At 32.4% G+C, this 20,000-nt stretch overlaps 1 protein-coding gene across 43 annotated transcripts in view; it reads right to left on the bottom strand.

The window, feature by feature from the left end:
• Nucleotides 1–2,826: 2,826 nt before the first annotated feature.
• LOC144978001 (polypyrimidine tract-binding protein 1-like) overlaps nt 2,827–20,000 on the bottom strand; it is a 351,175-nt gene continuing 334,001 nt past the window's right edge. For 20 of the 43 annotated variants that reach the window (XM_078923493.1, XM_078923544.1, XM_078923553.1 and 17 more), the window contains 15 exons: nt 19,494–19,640; nt 18,442–18,567; nt 17,827–17,878; nt 16,253–16,311; nt 15,356–15,515; nt 13,740–13,838; nt 11,739–11,759; nt 8,773–8,927; nt 7,748–7,781; nt 6,107–6,199; nt 5,622–5,719; nt 5,229–5,347; nt 4,279–4,353; nt 3,537–3,621; nt 2,827–2,983 (listed from right to left, as the gene is read on the bottom strand). In XM_078923493.1, coding sequence (XP_078779619.1) covers nt 2,915–2,983; nt 3,537–3,621; nt 4,279–4,353; nt 5,229–5,347; nt 5,622–5,719; nt 6,107–6,199; nt 7,748–7,781; nt 8,773–8,927; nt 11,739–11,759; nt 13,740–13,838; nt 15,356–15,515; nt 16,253–16,311; nt 17,827–17,878; nt 18,442–18,567; nt 19,494–19,640 — 1,392 coding nt within the window. In that variant the 3' untranslated portion in view covers nt 2,827–2,914. The remainder of the gene's footprint in view (nt 2,984–3,536; nt 3,622–4,278; nt 4,354–5,228; nt 5,348–5,621; nt 5,720–6,106; nt 6,200–7,747; nt 7,782–8,772; nt 8,928–11,738; nt 11,760–13,739; nt 13,839–15,355; nt 15,516–16,252; nt 16,312–17,826; nt 17,879–18,441; nt 18,568–19,493; nt 19,641–20,000) is intronic. The other 23 variants (XM_078923571.1, XM_078923561.1, XM_078923527.1 and 20 more) reach the window with 3 other exon arrangements.

Here is a 20,000-nt window from a genome sequence, read left to right on the forward strand (position 1 = left end):
TCATAACGCTAAAACAAAACAATTGTTCAACATTAATAGAACATGCGCAGCATTATCACACTTTTGATGTAAGTAAAATAATTATGCATTATATATTTTTGAATATGTAATTACTTTCTCCTATATAAATTGTCATGGCATAATATCAAAACACTTCAGCCTTAATGGTCTAATGTAAATCACAGAACCGTTTCATATTTAATCACTTAGAAAGACAAATAATGTTAATACAAAAACAAACCCGTAAAACTCCACACAGATTAACTCATTCCCTCCTGGACAGCAGTTTTAATGACTAAAACCTGACTGATAAACAACTCTTCCAAAGCACTTTGGGAGAATTTATTTCGTAATTATAATGCAGAACAAAATGCTCATTAAAATAAAGCAATATGTAAACAAAAATAAAAGGAAAAATAAAAATATTAATCAAAGCATGAATAATTGACTGATACAAATTTTCACATTACAAAATTTTGTCTCCAAATCCTGATTTTTAGATTCCTCATCTTTATACGATAAAACTCAAATTTAAACTTGAGAAGGAATGAGTTAAGAAATATGACCGACATCATTAATGGTTTTGTTTGACATTTGTGCATTAACACCAATTCATATTCAGATCTACATATATAGCATGATAGTATGGTTCTGCATTTTAAAAATAATTGCATATAAACTATATAAAAAACAGGATCAACCAAAACTCAGAACACAGTCTAATGTATGTACAATATGACATACCATGAGTACTCTTCATTAATATGCATTGAATCTTTTAAGAAAGAGACAAGATTTAAAAAAATATGAAGCTTTAAGTTCTACTCGTTTCTTTCAAAGGCCTGATTTATTGTGGTTACCATAGACCATCTTCAAATCATTTTCCCAAACCTACTACTTAAATTGACTCTCCACCTCATGATGTCACACGCTTGCATAATAAAACTTCATAAGTGATCTATAAAAAATTCCGAGTGTGATTCACCAATCCCATAAGCATGAATATTTCCCTCTGGCAACAATATAACCTTTAAACTTTGTCTGAGCAGGAGGATTTGTTGCTGCCATTCAGCACTTGTGGTTTTGTTCTTGACTGTAGGGAAAGGCACAGTTAGAAAAGTTCCCACGTAATTTTAAGAAAGGCACTTCTGGTAATGCACAATTGTGTAGGGAAAAGCTTGTCGGTACCTCTTCCACAGTTGTGACATTTTTTTTCATTTTCAGTTGCAGAAAGCTTGATTTATACCAAAAAAACCCCCAAAAAACAAAAAAACAAAAAAACAAAAAAAAAAAAACACCCCCCCCCCCCGATTTATAAGGGAAATATTCTTCTCTTCACTGCATGGCCATGTATAATTTTATGATTTTCTACATAATTTAGCACACTGAGATTGATTGTAATACTATCTTTATGATTACGAGTGACGTAGTTCATAAAAAAAAAATATCTGTACATCAACGCACAAAATGTTCCCAAAATCGTAAATGCAGGTTTATATTTTTATACCCATGATGAATATAAATTACACATGATTTATATTAAAATAAATGATCAGCTAAATTTTCAGGAAATGAATATTTATGTGATTGCAAATTCAGTGAACTTAAACCTTACAGATAAATTACAGGATGCCCAAACCGGCTTCACATATTAATTACACGCTAACAAATATAAAATCTACTAATTTCGTTTTAGTAAATGCATAATTTTGTGTTTTCACAAATCATACCAAATGTCTTTATCTATTTATATGCATAACGAGTTTTACTGACAAATGTTAATTATCAACCACAATTTTCATAATTCTTTAGTATGGAAGGCACCAGCCAGAAGTCACAAACATTGTAAGCTATTGAGTGATTCTTACGATTGATTCCGTTAAAACTTGCTTTAGTTCGTTAAAATTTAGAATTACATTCCTATGCAGCCGTGTGAAAAATTATATTTCATGACATGGAACTCACCAAATACAAAGGCATAAATACAATAACTAAACTTGACAAAAATCAAGCGACTGGTATCTTCCATAATGTATGCAATAGTCATGATTGTAACCCTGTTGGAATGCAGAGTATATCCATGGCAATTAATATCTGCAACAATTAAAATTGCTGACTGACAGAAATAACATTTACTTGCATCAAAAAGAATTCTAACATTTCTTTGGATACCAATTTTTACAAACGCCCATAATGTGTACAAAATCAACACATTCAATATAAAAGTGACTCAAGTTGCTTCATATTTGAATATTTGTGCATTTATTTTGTTCCTAATCACTGTTTTTTTTAAAACTTGAAAAGCATCATATAATAACAACAAATAAAAATAATAATAGTAGCACGAATAATAATAATAATAATAATAATAATAATAATAATAATAATAATAATAATAATAATAATAATAATAATAATAATGACCATAACCCCGCTTGAAGAATTCATCCCAATACATTAATTTTACATGGGTTTTTATTTACTTGGTAATGCTGACTTTTTTCAAATAAAATACATCATGTAATTTGTAAAGACCAATTATCCGGGTCCAGGTACTAAGTCGTAAACCTCCACTTTCAATTGCAATGCACTCGGGCAATGTCCATTAATCCATCAATACAAATATTGTATAGAAATGAAAACAATAAATACAAGAATTACACTATTCAACATTTGATTCTCAACCTAGTACAAGGACAGGAAAATTGGCTGTTGACATCATATAAATATAAGTATAATTAATTTATTATATGTATATATAAAGTTTATATCATAGAAGTTGGTTACAAAATTATAAAACTTAGTGTGAATGGCATTCTTTTTAAATTTTCATCTCAACGGTTATCCAAGTTTGGTTTTGTCTGTCAACTCATTTCATTTTGTTTTTGCTTTCTTTTTCATTTCTAAAAGGTGATCAAATTGTGGACTTTGAGAAAGAGACTCGTAGATGACAACTCTCGCCCATCTGGTAGTTGTGCATAGCCTGTGAAAAATAGAGCAGTAATATATTTTAGAGAAAAAAATGGGACATACGCATTTGAAGAAAAAAAACCCCAGGAATTATGCCTATTGAAGAGTCATTTATTCATTCATTGGGCTAATTTGCAATGGACAAAAAGAATTGTAAACATATTTAAACAATTATCACACACACAATAATAATAACACGCATATAATAAGGCAAAGCAAATGCTTCATGTTTGATAACAAGCTACATAAATGTAACAATATTTAACAATGAGAAATAAACTAAAATTTTCCAAATGAACAATGGGTATCAAAAATACCATCCAAGTCCTAAAAAGAACACACGGGTAAAAACAATCGTAATCGTTAAGTCTCAATTTATGTCAATAGTACACGGGTCTGATTTAAAGAAAAACATTTGGAATTTTTTTAATGGCCACTACTCATCTAATTCTCTTTAGCAAAAGAGATCCCGACAATTTATTCTTTTGGCAAACAGATCTGATGAACATACAATGAAATGTTTGAGCAGGTTTAGAAAAATTATAAAATAAATGAACTAATCTTACCATGAGAGCATGGATGGCTTCTTCAGTGCTGTTCATTTGTAGTAAAGCCATCTTTCTGTCTTTCCTGTCATCAGAAACAGATGGACTGAACAGTCAAGGAGAATAACTCCGTTATTAATATGTCACATTCACAACTCTTTGTGGTAAATCATCAATTTGCAAACATTTATAAATGAATTGATACAAAGAAACAACAACAACAAAACAACTGTTTTACCATTTATACGCTTATACATTTCAAGACATTTTAAAAAGATTTAAGAATCAACATTTTGGCGATTTAAAAATACGTTAACTCCAATCATCACTAGTTTGCAAATTCATGACACATTTAATAAAAGTACATGTTACGAAAATCAAAAAAACATTTTTAGAGTTAGCTTAATTACCTTTTTAACTTACTGCAAAAAAGAGAAGTTTACGATTAACAATTTGCATGTGCACAATCGTTTTTTAAATATTGACTTTGCATCATTAAACATTAAGGTCTTTCATATTGAATATTTTAGTTTGACACTGCTTCATACACTATAACTGTGTTTTAAATATAACTCCAAATTAAGTTTATTTCGTTTTTTAAATTGTGTTAAAGTCTACTCATCTAAACTTCTAATTGACAGATGCAAATCCTTAAGGTTTCCTAGAATAAAAGGAAATATACAACAGATGCAGTCTTAATTTTATCTGTTATAACAAGGGTAGAAAAATACCCTTTCACAAATTAGAAAGATTCAATACTTACGGGAAAAATTTAAAGGCTTTGACGGTACCATGATCGGAGAACCAAGTCTTAAGATTTTCTTCTGTCACATGTGCCCTGTGGAAAATGAATCACCAATTTTATCTCTGTTTCTAAATCACGAATATCCATATGAGACCTTTAAATGAAAGAATGATTATGTTTGGTATGTTTTTAAGGGTTTTACGCCGTTTGCTACACATTTAGGTTATATCAGCGCCAGGAAAAGGAAGAAAGTGGGATAGTAAAAAGTTCTAGAATTACAATTAAAGCACTCAAGAGCAAGCAAGACAAAGGGGAACTGGGAACAAATAGGGATCATATGTAGAATCCAAGAGCACACCACCAGTGTATTTAGCTTGATCACCTTTAAGCTCATCCGGCCGGACACAAGCACAAGATCCAAAAAAGAGGAATACACTCAAATACTTACATTATACATTCAAAATATCAAATAACAAAGATGATTTACAATGAAAAAATATCATGTTCCAAAACAATAACTTTGCATTTGACTGTTTCCCTCCCAGCCAGGACTCTGGCCAGGACAAAACCATGTTATCTCATCCCATGACTAAGACAAAGCATACATAAGGGGATTGAAGACACAGTAAGTGCCCCCCCCCCCCCCCCCATCCCCGCCACCAATCCAGATAAAATAATACATTACAAATAGAAAACAAACCAGAAAAACAAATACAAAAACAAAGCAACCCCCCCCCCCCCCCCCCCCCCCCCCCCCCCCCAAAAAAAAAAACAAACAAAACAAAAAAAAAAAAAAAACCCGAAACAAAACAACAACAACAAAAAACGCGCATTAGTTATGCCCAAAAGATATGCATTAAGCAATTGAAAAATTAAAAAGTGGGGATACGAAATTTTTCAGATCAGATCAAGCTATCCTGGCAGAAATAATGAATATGAAATAATAATTGAAAGTTGAAATATCTTACGGAATGTTTGATAAGTGCAGGACTTGAGATGGAGGAAAAATGTTCTGACAGTTCTTAGATCCTGGTCGTTTAAATCGATGAAGCGGGGAATTCACAAAGTCTTTTGTCAGGCCAGCATCCTGGTAAGATTACAATATTTTAAAAAAAATGAATTCTCAAACACGACACAAAATCTTTGGTTCCAAAGTTTAAGTCAAGTGAAATCACTCCTCTTTAACGGAGAAGAAAGTCTAAAAATTAATGTAAAAAAATTATTGAAAAAAAAAAGAGAAGTGGTTACTAATTCTTAGACGTTGTGAAAATTTAAGTGATCAAGAAAAATTCCATTAATATACATATTTAAAAAAAAAACAAAAAAAACAAAAACAAAGGAAAAACAAGACAAGAACTTACTGACTGTCCTTCCTTGGGCATTTGAACAACTTGGTGTTTTGATTGGGCAACTCTGATCTGTTTGCCCCAAACTTTGGCTTTGTCGAGGTATGTAATTGCTGAAATTTAAAGAATGCATTGTTGTGAAAAATTGTAATATCAAACTTCAAAAATAAATCTGACAACAACATTAAAGTGATACTGATAAAACTATACTGATAAAACTATGTTGCTGACTCTTCAAACGATCACATTTGAACATTCTTTTTTTCTCTCCTTTTTCTAAAGACACATATTGGAATGTAAATCTGCAAGCGTGAAAGTCAAATAACGAAGCTTATTTAAGTGGAGAGCAATACTTGTTCAGATTGTTCCCGATTAAAAAAAAAACTGAATCCATTTCCGAAATACAAATTTGGATTGATTCATGTAATATTACATATTATTCTCTATAATTCTATAAATTTACATATTACTCTCTATAATTTCGAAATGTCAGTACTTGCCTAATTGCGCTTGGTGTGGATCTGACATTTGTATAAGAGCATTATCTTTCTTGTTGAACAGGACTTTTACACGGTGCACATCTCCATACACACCTATAGCAAATATAGAATGGAAATAAAATAAGGTGATTATGATTTTTTTTTTAATCCAAAAAAACAAACAAAACAAAAAAAAAACAAAAAAAAAAAAAAAAAAAAAAAAAAAAAAAACAAAACAAAAAAAAAACAAAAACTATGATAAGAAATATAAACATATTTTGAATTATTATTTTTCTGAAACAAAAAGCATTGGGTGACAAATCACCTTGTCTTGGTTTTAAAGCTTTTTTTTCCTTCTAATTTATCTTTCATTTATACTTTCTACACGATTCTATTTATGCGAGAAAAGCATACAATATTGCCATATCCATTGGGTTGTATCATCAATCACAGACTGAATTGTTGTTAGTGGTATTTAGAATTTTTCGCAATAAACAAAACATAAAAAAAAAAATAAAAATCCATAGTACGAATTTTGTGAATACACGAAGTTGTTGAAACGGAAAGAACTGTGTCCTCCAGACAGAATGTGGAAACTTCAATAAAGAAAAGACAGTTGCAAAGGCCAAGAGATGATTAGTATCTTCATTTAACCCAATCAGTTCAAAAGAAAAAGAATGTATGAGCAGGTGGAAGGGGGGGGGGGGGGGGGGGGGGGGGGGGAGGGAGGTCTTTTTTTCTCTAAAAGAGTTTTCACTTTCTGATTTCAACATAGACGTATTTTACACAATTTATTTTTCTATTTAAATATTCACACATTCTATTCACTTATTCAATTACTGTTTTTTAAATATATAACTGTGTTGTTGTCGAAGAGGGGACATCAAAGGATGTGAACAATTACAAGGCAATAAGGCAAAATACTTGTGCAAACAAATAAACGTATATATGCTGGGTTCTTGCAGTCTACTGAAAAAAATGGGGACTAAGGAAGTATATATATTTTTTTTAAAGTTCAATCAAGTTATGGTACAAGCATAGAAAGCAGAGAAATGTGCAATCGCACGGAAGTTAGATTTTTATCGGTCTTGTTTTATCAAATGTGATAAATAAAAACCATAACTGAATCAAATTCCAAAGTCAAAATCGAAAAAAAGATTATCATACCGAATGTCTGATCTCTTTTCATGCTAAAATTATCTTTCAACCTTGTAAATTACCAAAAAGACTGGATCAAATTTCAAAGGATTTTAAAAAAAATTGTCCAGTTCTAATCAATAGCTAACAAATAGTCATCTTTAAATTCTAGTTCATCAAATTTTTAATTCAAAAATAACATCGAATTATTTTATTTTAATTCCACAATGTAACTATCATTCTCAATACAATTCTAAAACTGGTTATAAAGACTTCTGCAATAAGAATTCAATGCAGTCTTTTTGAGTGAAATCTACATGTATTCATTTACAAGTCTTATAAAGCAAATTGCATGATGTCATTGTTGTAATGGAATAATTCTCAAACCAATGCCAAGTTTTCTCCATTACAACGATGGTAAGTTCATAATTATCAGGCTTGCAAATAAGTTCATGTAGGCTGAAATATGGCATAAATATTAAATATCTAAAAAAGTAAATAATGAAACAAAAAGATGAAACATACCAAAGAGAGTAAAGAGAGCGTCTGGCGTTACCATCTGGGAGAGAGCAGAAATATGAAGGTTGGTTTATATAAAAATATTTTGCATGAAAGGTAGGTAGCGGATGGAGGAGTGAAATGACGAGACTGACCAATGAAATAAAGTGTTGGATTACATAACCAATCAAAGGGTGTGTTCTAGCAGCCAATGAACCCAACCAGGCATAGCCACATTTGTACAGCAAACAAGAGAAGAGTGTATAGTGCTAATTGGATGTGGGGGGGGGGGGGAGGGCGGCATAAGTTATGTTGGGATAAAAATGATAATCGAAAGAAGGGGAAAGGGAGTGGATAAGAAAACATATCTTCGAAGAAACATGTTAATGTACAAAACAAGAAATAAACTTTTACAGAGATTTCATAAAAGAAAATATTGATATTTTTACCGTTATGCTTGAATTTAATTCAAATACATATTTTGTCAAACTGAATTTAAAACAAATTACTAGCTAAAAAAGATTTTGTTCTTGTTTTTTGTTTTCATATGTCAACCTTAACATTCCAATGTGCATCATGCAGCTTTTGATATGACAGAGACAATTGTAATCAACTATGTATATATATTTCTTAAAATTGAACTTTTGTACAATGTAAAGCAAAACAAAACCTCCATTGCTCCAAAATCTTCTTTAAAAAAGTATTATTAGTAAAAATCACAATTTTAAGGGGAAATTATGAAAATCAAAACCATCGGGTTTTTAAAAATATCTACCTGTGATACATCGCCTGAAAGTGATATTATGTCAGCCTGGAGTAGATGCCAAATTTGTGAAGCTAAAAGTTAAAATAAGTAGAGGTACTAATTTTTAGCTGTTTGCCTTTTAAGAAGCCATTTTCCCCTATCAATAAAGTATTCTAAACGGAACAACATGCTACACTTTACTTTAAGTTCAAATTTCAGCGTCTGATTCATCTGCCATTATATACCAGTTTCACATAATAGGCCACATTATTATAATTTTAGAAAACAGGGACTGAAAAGACCTTACCTCTTCATCTAAATTAGAAACAAGAAGCACGGAGCTTCCAATTGCTGCCGTAAGAGGGAGGCCGATTCTGGCAGCACTCAATGCACCAGGAGGCAAACTGTAACCCGCAAAGCCAGCCATAGCATTCATTGTACTCATGGCACCGACAGGGATTCCTATTGAAAATAAGATGAACATTGTTTGTTTTTTGTTTGTTTTTAAGGGTTTTACGGCGCTTGCAACACATTTAGGTTATATCAGCGCCAGTAAAAAGGAAGAAAATGGGATAGTAAAAAGTTATAGAATTACAATTAAAGCACCCAAGAAAAAGCAAGACATAGGGGAACTGGGAACAAATAGGGATCAGATGTAGATTCCAAGAGCATACCACCAATGTACTGAGTTTGAGATCACCTAAAAGTCTCATCCAGACACAAGCACAGGTCCCAACTAAGAGGAATACACTCAAATGTTTACCAATCATATAATATAATATGTAAACTCAACATTAATAATACAATGCATAACAGAGAGATGATTTACAAGGAAAATAATATCATCTCCCAAAACTATAACTATACATTCGACTGTTTCCCTTCCCAGCCAAGGAGCTCCGGCAAGGATCAGGACAAAACTAAGTAATCTCATTCCAAGACAATGACAGGAAACAATTGGGAAACGGGTATGGGGGGATAGAAGAAACAGCATGTACCTCCCTGCCCACTATGGGAGGTCAGGATCCCCACCCAGAAGATGAACATTAAAATTTGTATATTTCAAGTCATAAAACAAATGTTAACATTTCATTAATATTGCTCTTCTTATAAAGTTTAAAATGAAAGGAGAATGGATGTTTCACATTAAATATATCTGCTTTGGTTTGCTCCGACAAGTAAATATGAAAAATAATCATGGGAAATAATATGGAAGCAAAGATTTTTTAAAATTGACAACCCCCCCCCCCCCCTCCTCTACCCGCGCATTTGTCAACTAAATCTCGTCACTTGGCATGGTGTAATTAAAACCATATATTTTATATTTTGCAGAAGTACCAGTTCTAAAGTAGCAATTGTTGTAGCACTGAATTATATTTGTTACTATTGGATTTTATCAAACTATTTTTCGTAAGTTCTCTTCATTTTTTTCTCAGTTATGATAATCCAAGCTCTTTAGATAGTCCTGCCTTCTTTCTATCTCTACAGGCTACACGCAAAATCAATTCCTATCTTATATTTCACTATCACTATCAATAATGTGTGCGCCACTTTGTTGTTTGAGTTAGGAATGTTACATTTTCGATAATTGAAGACTGTTTCGGAGTCAGCAAAAAACGTTTTAATGAAGATAATAGAGCAGTAAAAGGAGAATCTATCTAGAGAACATACATAAGAGCAATCCATGTGGCTAGTCTGAGATGACCAAAAAGTTCCGACAAGTCACGGCCATAAAATCCAAGCCAAGGGAGACAAACTCGAATTATCACGTATAAATCTATTTGTCAATAAATCTATCCGTTTAAAATGTGTAAGCATGAAAACCATTGGATTTATTATATTTTTAAGAATATCCCGACCACTCATCTCCCAATCCCCCGCCTTCAGGACACCCCCCCCCCCCCACCCCCAACAAATTTAGACTTTCCCTTCTCAGTAAAGAATAAAAGTCGGGTAATCTCATTACAGGACAAAGGATAGAGAGTGACATAAAGTAAACAACAACATTATTATTATTATTATTATTATTATTATTATTATTATTATTATTATTATTATTATTATTATTATTATTATCACCATCATCACCATGATCATTATCGCCAACATCAACAATCATAATCAGACCTGCCAACGTTTGGAATATGGAATCAGGGACAGCCTACTGCGATTGCGATTGCGTTTGAATGCTGAATGCTTTGGCGGTCTAAGCAAACAGAATATATATAAAACTTAACTAAAAATTTGTATTCTTATACATGTTGCTTGGAAATTACAGGCAACCGAACAAAAAGGAGAAAAAAAAAAGAAGAAAAGAAAAACTAGAAGTCGCAGTAGTAGTAGTAGTAGTAGTAGTAGTAGTAGTAGTAGTAGTAGTAGTAGTAGTAGTAGTAGTAGCAGTAGCAGTAGTAGTAGTAGTAGTAGTAGTAGTAGTAGTCGTAGTAGTAGTAGTAATAATAACAGTAATAATTACAGTAATAGTAACAGTAACAGTAGTAGTAGTAGTAGTAGTAGTAGTAGTAGTAGTAGTAGTAGTAGTAGTAGTAGTAGTAGGAGTAGGAGTAGTAGGAGTAGTAGTAGTAGTAGTAGTAGTAGTAGTAGTAGTAGTAGTAGTAGTAGTAGTGGTAGCAAAATGATAAGAGATGGAGTCCATTTGGAGTGATTGGAATGGGTAGTTGTGTGGTGGTCGATTTTTTGAGAGGAAATGGCCTGGTATTGAAATGGTATCTATTAATAAAAGAGGATTGGTGTTTGGTTGGGGGAAAGGGGGGGGGGGGGGGGGGCCATTTGGACGTGAAAGATGTTCCAGTCTTGTGTATGCTCCACCTAGGTTATAGGTTAGTGCACCCCAGAGACTTGATCAGAAGAGCCTCCCTATGTTGGTGGGGGTACCTACTTCAATGGCAAAAACTGACTGCCAATACTCGTACATCATGTATATCACCAGTGTGACTGTGACGTTCACCAGTTTCTAAATATGGCGGTTTGAACTTGATAAAGCCTGGTCATTTTATTCATTCGACATCGTAGAAAAAAATCGCATTTTATTTATATATTGTTTGTTTGTTTGTTTTTCCCCAAGATTGAAATCCGGAACTGTCCCGGACAATCAGGGACTGTTGGCAGGTCTGCCTCATCAACAAAACCTAAATTAACTGCTCTTGGAAACGCAGCCTTTTATTCAAATCATTATTTAAGATTTATTTGCTAAAGAAAATGATCCTATTCAAAAGCTTATTTAAGTTAATTAAAGTGTAGTAATTTGACATGTACCTGGAATTCCATAGCTGGGAGCTGTCGAGAAAAAAAATAGAATATATATGTATTGTGATGCATTTAACAGAGGTATTGACTAACATTCAGAAAACAAACTTATTATAATCTCTTAACCTGAATTCCATCCGTCATTTTGGTTGTGTGAATATATTGGAAAAGATTGTTGATGCGATTTTGTTGTACAACATCTAGAATAATTTTAAAGAATGATTAATGGCAATGAAAACCATTTCATTAAATCTTTTTTTTTAAATTACCATAAAAATTCTCTATGTTGCTTTTCTTTCGTACATATAACTCAAGAAATATGCACTCAAAAAAAGAAAAGAAAAAAAAAAGACCATTCTAAATAGCAAAATACAAAAACACCATATACACACAACCAAAATAGTAAAAGTACATTTTACTTTAAACTTATCAAAATTCAATTTCTTGCATACAAATAATACATCTTTAAAATGTATTAGTCGTTAGTATGTGCGTATCATCGTATTCTGGTGTACTTCATGCAATGAAAACCAAACGGTAAAACGACAGATGCACTAATTAAGCTATGAATGAAAACATTTGAAAATTAGCATTAAGGATGAAGCAAAATGTTAGAAAATGAATCAAACGTATGATTTTCAAAAAATGTAATGGGATAAAATGAATACATAAAACCTACACCAAAGGAATACAAAACAACTGCTTAAATAAATACAAAAAAGTCCAACATTATGGATTTGCAAGAAAATAAAGCAAGGATGGGAGGAAATACTTTCACCACGAGTGCGTTGATAAAATATCTAGTCACATACTTTGTCACAAAAAAAAACCCAACAAAAAACAACAAACAAATACAAAAATAACAAAAATAAAAAATTATAATAATAAAAATAGACACGAAAACAGACAAAACACTAATTCCCTCCTCCCCCCCCCCCCCCCCCCCGCCCCACCCCCAACTTCCCTTTCCAAGGAGGGAACAAAAAAAAGTGAACAAAATACAATAACAAAACATGCGAACAAAAGTGGAAAAAAATACTAACAAAAACAAAATACAAAACCAAAACAAACAAACCCCTCCCCTCACCCCCCCCCCCCCCCAAAAAAAAAATCCAACAAAATAAATAAAAATAAAAAAAAACAACAAAAAACAAAAGAACAAAACCCAAAAAAACATAGGAGATATCTATTAAATAAATTATACTAGAAATGGCCACACACACACACACACACACACACACACAAACACACACACACACACACACACAAATCAAAGCACTATATTAAAAAAAAAAACCCATCACAACACAAACAAAAATCAGTAAATCAAACAAATGCCCTGAAACTTTTAAATAAAACGGAAACTGATCAAATCATAAAAATTAAATTAAATTATATGTCAAACTGTTAGAATGCATGTAGCCAATGATCTTAATCAAGAAGTCTAGAAAACTCAACAGAAGCTTGTATCGGGTTAAAAAAAACAAACAAAAAAACCGGGAACGAATTAAAATTTGGGACATTTCATTGTTAAAAAGCCAAAACAAAACGGAAGCATTCTGACATTAAAAAAATCAAAAGGAACAAAGATCGGACAAACAAAAGCTCGATGGGGGAAATCAGAAAACGGTAGGGGCTGCCTGAAGCCGGTGATCGTAAAATACTAACGAAAGAGTGAAAATGGAGAGGCTTCGAATGGGAACAAAACAGACAATGGACGTTTCGGGCACAAACCCTTCGTCAGCACAACAGTACACAAATAAACGTGGAAAACAAATAAAATATAATGAAAAATAACTTGTATCGTCTGTACGGACGAAGGGTTTGTACCCGAAACGTCCATTGTCTGTTTTGTTCCCATACGAAGCCATTTTCACTCTTTCGTTAGATGGGGGAAATCACTTCACACGTTTAGCCCACAATCCTGTCGTCACATAAAAAGTTTAAAAATTCCATCCAATCCAATCCAATCCATCAATTTCAACGAATTTGAAATCATAGTAGATTTACCTGCCATAGGCTGTGCAGGTAAGTGACCCACGGTTGCCACATGAGCTGGAGCAAGGCCTTGGTATGTAGGAGCTCCCGACACTACCACTCCTTGAGTACCTTTTAATATGATGAGCGTGGGGTCAAGGGTTAATCATTATAGTCAATGTGACATTTTTTTTTTCTTTTGGATGAACGTTTTGTTTCCTAAATTTTCATTTAATTTGTTGGCTCTTTTCATATGATAATTTAAAGTGTTTTGGATAAAAATATAAATGGTGCTCAATCAAATACAAATGCATAACAAAAAAAAAAAGTCCCAGCACATGTTAATCGTCTGAGTAAAATTACAAAATTTAAGAAAAGGTATTAGTTATGAGAAATTCTAAATATTTCATAATAAGGAAACAAAAGGCAAATTAAATGCTAGGAGTCAAAGTAAGTCTCGTTTTTCGTGATAAGGAAGGTAAGCTGTTTTACAAAAGATGAGATCTGTGGTGCTATAAAATAGAGAAAAATTATTCGAATTTTGCGACAAATTCATTTTACAGTTAGGCTAAATGTATGATTATAATATAGATGTACCATAGAGCAGGCCAAGATACTAAACAATGAGAAATAAATAGAAATAGATGGGACAAAAAAAAAATCATGCATATCAAATCTTTTATAAAGGCTGTACTGGTACTAAAGGAAATGCTTTCATCTGTTGCCAAAATTGTTAGGTTGTAAAGCAAAGAATACATAAAATATCTAGGTATGTTCAATTTAAAAAAGGGGGAAAATCTAATAAAATAAGCGACCAAATAAACATTTTAAGATATACAAGATCGGAAACGCCTAGAAAGCCCCTCAAAATGCAAAATTTGCACCTGATATTTTTTAGCTTAAATAGTACATATTAGTAGATTTTAAAGAAATCGGAAGACATTTGGCTGGATTTTAATTATGAAAAAAATATGGGAACGGCTTATCGAAGGCATTGAGTTGGTGCATAATAAAACCCACACTGTGCAAACAAAGCATCTATTAATTGATGTCACAAGAATTCTATAATATAGCGGAATGCAATGGTTAAAAAATATCACTATTGCACACTATGTTTCAAGTATAAAATTGTTATTGACTCTTGTCTTAATTTGTAATGACTTATTGAGTCGTAATAAACATGTTGCTGAAAATTAACTTGAATCAAATCAAAACGATCAAAATCAGATTTTTTGTTCAGTGTGAGAAACTTGATTCATTCTCCTCACTAAAAGCAACCAATTTAGATTTAACTCCCGTATACAAACTAATACTTCAAATTTAATTTTCAGCATGTCTACAAAGCATTCAGGCTGTGAGTCACAATCTCTTGATACAAATAATATTGTATCATTGTTTTTAACCTATTAACTGCCGTACTCCAGAGTCTTTCTGGAGTGCATCGGTTAACTGGTTCAAAGCTAAGACACTTGTAACATCAATACTGCCAACTAATTCTAACAATGTTAAAATGATATTTTTAGATTTGAAGTCGGAGCCAAAAAGATTTTTTTAAAAAAGAAGCAAAATCCAATGTTTGTTTTAAATTCACCATATCATAATATATAAAATTTACAGGGTGAAATGGATAAAATTGTGCAATATTATACCTCCAAGGCTGAGGGCATCCAGATTCAGATCTCCAGAAGGCAGATCACGGGTGTAATCTCGACTCTTATCATTGTTGTATTTCACATTCAATTGACTCAGTTTGGAAAATTCAATCCTCAATGTGTTACATCCGTTGTAAATGTTTTGCCCGTCAAGACACTGGAAAAAAGATTTGTATACATACATACACAATATATATATATAGAGCTTTTATACAGGGCAATATCCAATAAACGTGCTCAAAGCGCTTTACAAGGGGCCCCTAGCCAACGGCAACGCTTAACATGTAGGACGGGATATGACGCCTGTTAGGCGATATTACAATTTTTACGGACAGAGACAACGTTGTTAATGGCCAGGTACTCATTTTACACCCGAGTATGGTGAGAGAATGTGAGTAAAGAGCCTTTGCCAAGGACTCAACTCTTCGCCGAGTGAGGCTCGATCCCAAGACCTTCCGATCCGAAAGCGAGTGTCATAACACTAGACTACATAGCCGCACAACATATATATATATATATATATATATATATATATATATAATATATATATATACAATATATATATATATATATATTATATATATATATATATATATATATATATATATAATATATATATATATATATATATATATATATATATATATATATATATGTGTGTGTGTGTGTATATACATATATCACAAACTGACGAATACATACACTTTGCATTTATTATGTAATCAGAAAATGCATATAAAAGCAAGATGAAACTAATCTTTTGACTCTAACATTTTTCAGATTAAACGATTTAGGAATGTTCATACAGATACGGTATCGATTTATTTCCTATAATTTGCTGGGGTCTGTCCAAGACAGACGTCACAGCGTTCAGACTGTATCATATAAACGTACTGTTTTAGCTGTCGTAGCGGTCAGAGCATCCGCCATCTGGATCAAGGCCTGGAATGTAGCTGAAATATAACAAAATAATTTGTATGAATAGCATCGCCAAGTTCCTTATTTTTATGAGAAAACAAGTCTACACTATTGTTCATATAAGTGTATAATACAAACAACCAGAAAACCAAAGATGATAAGAATACAATTATAAGAAGTGTGCATTAGAGGCGTGGTTATGAATAATTACTTTTTGTTTGTTGTTTTTAATGGCTTTGGGGCGCTTGCCACACATTTAGGTCATTTCAGCGCCAGTAAAAAGGAAGAAAATGGGATGTTTAAAAAAAAACCCCAAAAAAACAAGAATAGAATTACAAGTAAAGGTACGCAAAAAAAAAAAAAAAAAAAAAAAAAAAGGAAGACAAAGGAAACCGGTTCAAATAGGGAACAGGTGTAGATTCCAAGAGCACACTATCAGTGTACTTAGTTTTAGATTATCTAAAAGGCTCATCCAGTCATCTGCGCGGGATCCCGCTGAGAGCAATACACTCAAATATTTACAGAATATATCCAAAAAGAAAAAAAAGAAAGAAAAGAGAAGAAAAGAAAAGAAACATAACTAATAATACATAACAGAGAGATGGTTTACAAGGAAAGAAATCATTTCCAAAAACTAATACTAAACATGTGACTGTTTCCTTTCCAGCTAAGGACCCCAGCAAGGACCAGGACAAAACCAAGCAATCCCATTCCAAGAATAAGACAGAAAGCACTTGGAAAACAGATATAAGGGGATAGAAAACGCAGCAAGTGACCACCTGCCCCCCCCCCCCCCCCTTACCAGCTTGACATTCCTTCAATCACAAAATATACAATATAAATTGTTTTGTTTTTAAGGGTTTTACGGCGCTTGCAACACATTTAGGTTATATCAGCGCCTGCAAAAAGGATGAAAATGGGATAGTAAAAAGTTCTAGAATTACAATTAAAGCATCCAAGAAAAAGTAAGACAAAGGGGAATTGAGAACAAATAGGGATCAGATGTAGATTCCAAGAGCATACCACCAATGTAATTAGTTTGAAATCACCTACAAGTCTCATCCAGACATAAGCACAAAATCCAACAAAGAGGAACACACTCAAATGCTTACATTATACATTCAAAATAAAAATAATAATACATAACAGAGAGATGATTTACAAGGAAAAAAATTATCATCTCCCAAAACAATAACTATGCATTTGACTGTTTCCCTCCCAGCTAGGATTCCGGCCAGTGCCAGGACAAAACCAAGTAATCTCATTCCGAGACAAAGACAGAAAGCATGTTGGATAACAGATATAAGGGGATAGAAGACACAGTATGTACCTCCCTGCCCGCTATGGGAGGTCAGGATCCCTACCCAGATACAATATAAACATGATACATTAAACAATTGGGGCGAAAAGGCTGTCACTTTAAAAGATAAATTTCGCACAAATGAATCTTAATTTTAAGTACGTATCTTTAACACCCCCCCCCCCTTTTCATCCCTTTTAACAATAAATTATATGTTGCATTTCAAGATTAAAGAAGAGATTCTACTTACTATTTTTTCTGAACGTGATGATTTTCAAAACCTTGCCATATGTCGCAAATAACTGAAAAAATGAAGAAGGACATTATTATTTTGATAAACATGTAATTATTTAATAGTAAAATTCTCAGGCACTATGTTATTCCAGCACAATGTCCGTCACTGCTTGCAGTCAATTATGAATTCCCATCCAAATCGAGTGGGCTAATATGCATTCTATGACAAAACATTGTGGTCAAAATTTTCCGATCATTATCATCCATTCGATCCATGACAAAGCTCAGCGTCGCTTGGAATTTTGGTAAATGAAGCCTAATAATGTTATAAATAATTTTTTTTGGTGATAAGAAAGCAAAATAAAAAAGGCAAATTAAATCACATTTAAAACAGCAATGCCACGTCCATTTAAAAGTTCAAAATACGAATATAACAGATTAAACATGAGTCAAATTTGGTGAAAAGTCAGACAACTTAAAAGCCGTGCATTCTGGGAAGGGCTATTCTATCTAAATTATATTTAGGTTTTCTCATGAGTCCTTTTATTTGATCCAAAGAGGCTGTTTTCATATAGTCGATAATAAATTATGACATAAAATGTTATTAATATGGTCTATATGCAAATCATACCCGATACAAAATGTCCAGGTTGACGGGATAAGACTCATTGTCTACAATAACCCTCAGAATGGTCGATGGGTCATCTGAACCCATCACAACGTTTGCAGCTTGAAGAGCAGCCTGGGCATTAGCATTCTGAAAGGAGAAAAAGCTTCGAGTTTAATACACATTTTAGATCGTACTAAAAATATAAAATCTATAGTAAAAGTATGATAAACAAATTATAGGTAATTATCATCTATACTGTTAATATTTGCGACATTAAGAAAATTGATCAGATAATTGATAAATATGTTCACCCAATTTCCAATGTGGAAGAACTGTTCAAGAGATTTTGTCTAAGTAAAATGGAGAAAGATATGAAGGATGGCGATCACCCCCTTCACAAATATATTAAGTTCTCCATGAGGAGCCGTCGCCTTATATCTATAAAAACAAAGACAACACGTCACTTTAATTCATTTTTGCCACATGGTGTTCGAATTTTTAACGCGCAACTGTGATTAAAATTGAATACTATCTTTTAAATATATAAACATACAAGTTCGGACTAAGGCCAGAGGTATGGCCTTTCTCAATTTATCAAATTAATATTTAAAGTGTTGCTATTGGTTCTTGGTTGTGTATTTTTACATTTTTTTTGCATTTGCATATATGTATATGTATACATTGTCGCCATAGATTCTCAACTTTGTGTGTATACATTTTTATGCATGCCACGTCTGTAATCGAATTTCCATTTTTTGGATGAATAAAGTATATTATTATTATTATTATTATTATTATTATTATTATTATTATTATTGTTATTGTTATTGTTATTGTTATTATTATCATTATCATTATTATTATTATTATTATTATTATTATTATTATTATTATTATTATTATTATTATTATTATTATTATTATTATTATTATTATTATTAAGAGGAACGTTTAGACAATTGAATTTATTAGTATCTCACTTAAAACTGTAGAACCGAGTCTGAAAATGTAATGGTAAATTCAAGCCAATATGCTAATTAATGAAAATGTTTTAGATTTAACATGGTAATCACCTGATAGGCATGGGAGGGATCCGTTTTTAGCTCTTTGTGATTGGAGTACTGAATGAACACAGGCTTGGTTCCTATGGTGCCTACTCTGTTCTGGAAGAACTGCACCATATTGTCTGCGCTGTTCTCATCCTGGAACTCCAAGAATGCCTGAGTACGAGAAATTGTTTTTAAAACGTGAACGAAATGAAAAGAATGATATATATATATATATATTATATATATATATATATATATATATATATATAAATATATATATAATCAGTTCAATCACTTCATCACCACACCATTACCATCATAATCACCACCAACTTTACCTCTCCCACACAAAACCTACCGGGAAATAAAATAAGTTAACCGCCGTATCCTGGAAAAACTCGTATTTAAAAATTTGACCAGAAAACTTGTCCTTTAAATATCGACTGATTTTAATGACCCCGATCTTGACAAAAAAACTCAAACCTGGGCCTTAGAGAAGAGTTCGCGAAGTCCCAGGTTTGAGAGCTTTTT

This window comes from Berghia stephanieae, chromosome 1, assembly GCF_034508935.2.
Source record: "Berghia stephanieae isolate SIO BIC M18660-M18661 chromosome 1, UCSD_Bste_1.3, whole genome shotgun sequence".
NCBI lineage: Eukaryota > Metazoa > Mollusca > Gastropoda > Nudibranchia > Aeolidiidae > Berghia > Berghia stephanieae.